At 17.7% G+C, this 4,993-nt stretch overlaps 2 protein-coding genes across 2 annotated transcripts; one reads left to right on the top strand and one right to left on the bottom strand.

Moving 5' to 3' along the window:
• Positions 1-91: 91 nt before the first annotated feature.
• Positions 92-2,473, top strand: PRSY57_0217100 (hypothetical protein; the record flags this gene model as incomplete). The annotated part of the gene is made up of 1 exon (XM_012905605.2): positions 92-2,473. One exon carries the CDS (start codon positions 92-94, stop codon positions 2,471-2,473), a length of 2,382 nt encoding a protein of 793 aa, XP_012761059.2.
• Positions 2,474-3,385: 912 nt separating this feature from the next.
• Positions 3,386-4,804, bottom strand: PRSY57_0217000 (putative membrane protein; the record flags this gene model as incomplete). The annotated part of the gene is made up of 4 exons (XM_012905604.2): positions 3,386-3,504; positions 3,628-3,693; positions 3,825-3,889; positions 3,987-4,804. The coding sequence occupies 4 exons, from the start codon at positions 4,802-4,804 to the stop codon at positions 3,386-3,388; spliced, it is 1,068 nt and encodes a 355-aa protein (XP_012761058.1).
• Between the last annotated feature and the right edge of the window lie 189 nt (positions 4,805-4,993).

Below are 4,993 nucleotides of genomic sequence, written 5' to 3'. Positions count from 1 at the left end.
TATATGAAGAAGTGGTTTAAAAAAAAAAAAAAAATATATGAGAAAGCATAAAAAAAATTAAACTTGATAATAAAACGATTTAAAATACATAATGATCGTCGAAAGTAAACCAAATAATTCATCAAAAGAAAAGAACGAAGAAAATGATATTATAAATAAATGTGATGATTCCACTAAAATAAATGAAAAAGAAAATATTTCTGCTGTTGAAAAAGTGGGTACTAATGAATCTGGACATATGAGTAATGACAATATAAATAAAAATCAAGAGAAAAACAAAAAAAAAAAAAAAAAAAAAAATACACATAAAAAGGTAAATATAAATAATACACATATAAATATACATACAACTAATGATAAAAATAACGGACAGGATATGAACAAACCAGAGGTCATCGAGAGGGACAATATTATTAATATAAAAAATGATACAAACAATATTTTGGACTCCAGCTATAATGAAGAAGGAAATGAGAACAACATGAACGACATAAATAATAATAATAATAATAATATTAATTATAATAATATTAATAATAGTTGTAGTAATAATTATGGGTTAAAAAAAAAAATTACCCTGCTTAAAAGAAATGATATTAAAGATGAAGGGTATAACAACGAAAATATAACCACTCTGAATAATAAAAATAATTTAAAGAATAACAACAATTATAATAATAATAGAAATAACAATAATAATAATAATAAAAATAACATTAATAATAATAACTACAACAGTAATAATAATAATAATAATTGCAGCTCTGAAAAAACACTAGAACAAAGAGAAAAGGAATACAACAAAATTAGGGCCAGGATCTTTTCCAATTTTAATAAAAAACAAAAAAATGTTCAGAAAACAGAACAAAATAATTTAAATCATACATATTTAAATAATAATATTATTAATAATATAAACCATGGAGATAACCAATATGCATATATCAATAACTTTTATCATATATATCATAGTAATTCATATAATCATATTTATAGACAAAATAATATTCCTATATGTAATATAAATAACCACGCACCTAATCTTGAAAAGTTAAATAACCCATATTATTATCATGATAATCATATAGCTTATACAAATTATATATACTCTACACAAAATAAAATGAACAATATGAAGACCAAACAGATTGGTCATTATGGTATAAATAATGAAGATAACAATAATAATAATAATATTCATAATAATAATATTCATAATAATAATATTAATAATAATAATAATAATAATGTTCCTTTATGTATTCCACAACTTGACAATTATAATAAAACAAAAAATAATTTTAACAAATGCACAAATAATTTTAACAACGCAAAAAACCATATCATACATAACATAAATAATACAAATAAAAATATAGAACATATGAATAATCATTCAATATATAATTTTGTTTATCCAGAAAATAAAAATATTTATGATACAAACGGTAATCTTATTAATAACAATATATCTTATACACAATTAAAAATGAACAACAATATAAATTTTAATATACACATGGAATCACCAATAAATCAACAACATAATAATTCTTTTAAAATAAATAATGATACAAATTTTTTTAATGAACCTACAAATAAAATGAAACAAAAAAATAAAGAAAAAAAAAATATACATTTTAATAATAATAATAATAATAATAATAACAACAACAACAACAACAACAACAACAACAACAAATGTTTATATAAAGATATTAATCAAAATGATCATAATAATTCTATTATGAATACCAACCAAAATTTTGATCATATCAATAACGTCAAAAATACAGAACAAAATTCACAAAAAAAACACAATAAAATGTCTCAAGTTTCGAAACAATCAAACAATAAAAATAATAAAAATAATAGCCACTTAAAAAAACAAATTAATATAAACACAAATAATAATATGGATAATAAAAATAATTCACATCTATCAAAAAATGTTATTGTTGATGATAATAAATTAAAGTCAGCTCATGGAGATAATTCAAATGAAATAGTTACAAAGGGAAAAAAAAAGAAAAACACCAATAAAAAAAAAAAAATAAATAATATCAGTAGTATGAATAATATCAATAATATCAATAGTATGATTAATTTGAATAATATGAATAATTCAATATATTTTCCAAATGTAAATATTCAGAAGGATGATTCAAATATAGCACTTTTATACAATAACAAGCAAAATATGGATTTCAGTAATTATCAACTTAATCATATAAATAACAATATGATACAAAATAACATAATGACAAATAATGTTATGTTAAACAATAATTTGCCAACATCTAATTTTAATTATAATTTAATTAACTATTCATATGAACCCTTTTATGAAGAAAACATAATGAACGACTTAGATTATTGTAGAGATATTTCTCTATATGAAAAAAGATATGACAGAGGTGATCATTTACAACAAAATCATAAGCGTTATGATATTGACTTTCCCTCGTTATAAATCAAATAATATAAAAATTAAAAACACATAACATTATATTGAATAAAACCAAAAATATTATATACATATATGTATATATATATATATATATATATATATATATATATATATATATATATTTATTTATTTATTTATTTATTTATTTATTATAAGCATACAATCCAATTGATATTTTTTGTTTATTTTATATAGAATATATATTTCATTTATTTTTTAAGATATCACGATATAAATATTTCAGTACACAGTGCGAAATATTATATATCTTAATTTATAAACTCTATAATTTTTATTTTAATAATGTTCATTTATTATATATATATATATATATATATATATATATAATATTATTTTTTCTTTTTTTTGTGTATGAACAGACAAATTAATTAAAAAAAAATAAATAAATAAATAATAAATAAATACAATAAAATTATTATATATTTTTTTTAATTGTTAAATGAATGACATTTCTGTATAAAAAAAGGAATATATTTATATATGTACCATATATAACTATTCGTGTCTAAATATTAAATTAGGAAGACACTTATAAAAATATATACATATATATATACATATATATATATATATATATATATATATATATATATATATATTATATATTCATTTTATATTTATGTTAAAAATATATATGTACCTACAGTAGGTAATTCAAAAATTTTAGCTAATTTAGAATTATTCTTAAAGTTTAATAAAATCAAGATATTAATTTTAGGCCATTACTGTTAATACTTTCTTTCATTTTTTTTTTTTTTCATTTTTTTAAAAGAGCTTTAAAATTATTTTAATATTTTCTTTTTTCTTTATAATATGAAAGAAAAAATTTATATATTCATAATTCTACAATGTTATTACTAAATTAATAATTGTTTTTAATTTCTTTTTAAATCTCTACAAACAATAGTATGGGTTTAAATAAAAATTTTGTTTGGCATGAAATGAAAAGTATAAAAAAAACACGAAAAATATAATTGAAATTAAGAAAAGCATTGAAAATTGAAAATAAATAACTGCAAAAAAAAAAAAAAAAAAAAAATTTATATATATAAATAAATATTACATGTACACATGAATTGTTCAGGTATTTTATTATTTTTTTTTTTTTATTTTTTTTTTTTTTTTTTTGGTATTACATGGAGCCCAAAAAAAGCTAACAAGTTTTTTGGTTGATAAAGCAAGAAGTGACCATATAAAAAAAACTACAAAAAAGTGGAGAAAGGCAGTATAATATATATATATATATATATATTTATTTATTTATTTATTTATTTATGTGTAGGTATTATTTTAATATATGATTATCATTTATATTTTTGTCAAGTGTAATTACCAAAAAAAGAATATAAACAAAAAAATTTATTGGTAGGAGCTGCGTCATATTCAACAAACGAGTCACTAAAAAAAAAAATATATATAATAAAATTATATATATATATATATATATATATATATATATCTACTTTATTTTTTTTTTTATTTATTTATATATAACTCTAAAAGGTAGGTTGAGAAAAATAAATTGAGCGTTCCCATTAATGGATAATTTAATCCATGATATATTGCATTAATCACAAAATATATAATTGAATATAACATATTAAAAATGATAAATTTGTCTTTTCCATTCAACGTAATATACAACAAACATAATAAAAATTGAGGTACGTCTTCAAAAAATTTATTTATAACTATGTATGTTCTTTGTATACGATCATAAAAATATAATACTGAAATGTTTTTGGGGTGCATTGTTTTTATTTCATTAAAAACTTTAAATAAAGAAAATAAGTTATGATGTTTTTCTGGTATTAAATTCATAATATAATATTTACGGAAATAAAAAGTAAAAAAGGATGTAACATATAAAAATAAAAGCCATAAAAATAAAAGTTTATATATATTATGATTTAACATATTAGAATTTTCTGATATTTTCATTTCATAAAAAACTTTTATAAGAAATAAAAAATCATTAAAAAAATCTACACATCGATTTATACTAAAAAGTGTCAATTTCATTTGTTCTTTTCTCATTTCATTTTTTTTTGTTATCATTTCATATATATAATTAAAGATACTTATATTAGTATCTTCATATTCACTATTATCTATATTATCTGTATTTATTTTTTGGTACATATAATCTTGTTCAATATCACTTGTCTTTTCATAATTGTTTAACATATCATCTTCCGAATATTTATCATCAATAGAATATATTGACAACGTTTCATCATATTCATTTTGTATTTTAGAAATATCATATTGTTTGTTTAATACATTTGATTTCATCTCAATATAATTGTCCATTATTAGAAAATTATTTATTATTTTTAATTTTTTTTATTTTCTTAAACCAAACAAATATTCATTTACACTGTAATGCATACATGTGTATTAAATATTATTTTTTTTTTTTTTTTTCCCTTCAATTTACATATTTGCAAATATAAACATAACAAACAAAAAAAAAAATTAAGTGTGAAACTAAAAAAAAAA

The sequence above is a fragment of the Plasmodium reichenowi genome, chromosome 2 (assembly GCF_001601855.1).
Source record: "Plasmodium reichenowi strain SY57 chromosome 2, whole genome shotgun sequence".
Lineage (NCBI taxonomy): Eukaryota > Apicomplexa > Aconoidasida > Haemosporida > Plasmodiidae > Plasmodium > Plasmodium reichenowi.
This window is presented reverse-complemented; position numbering and strand designations above follow the sequence as displayed.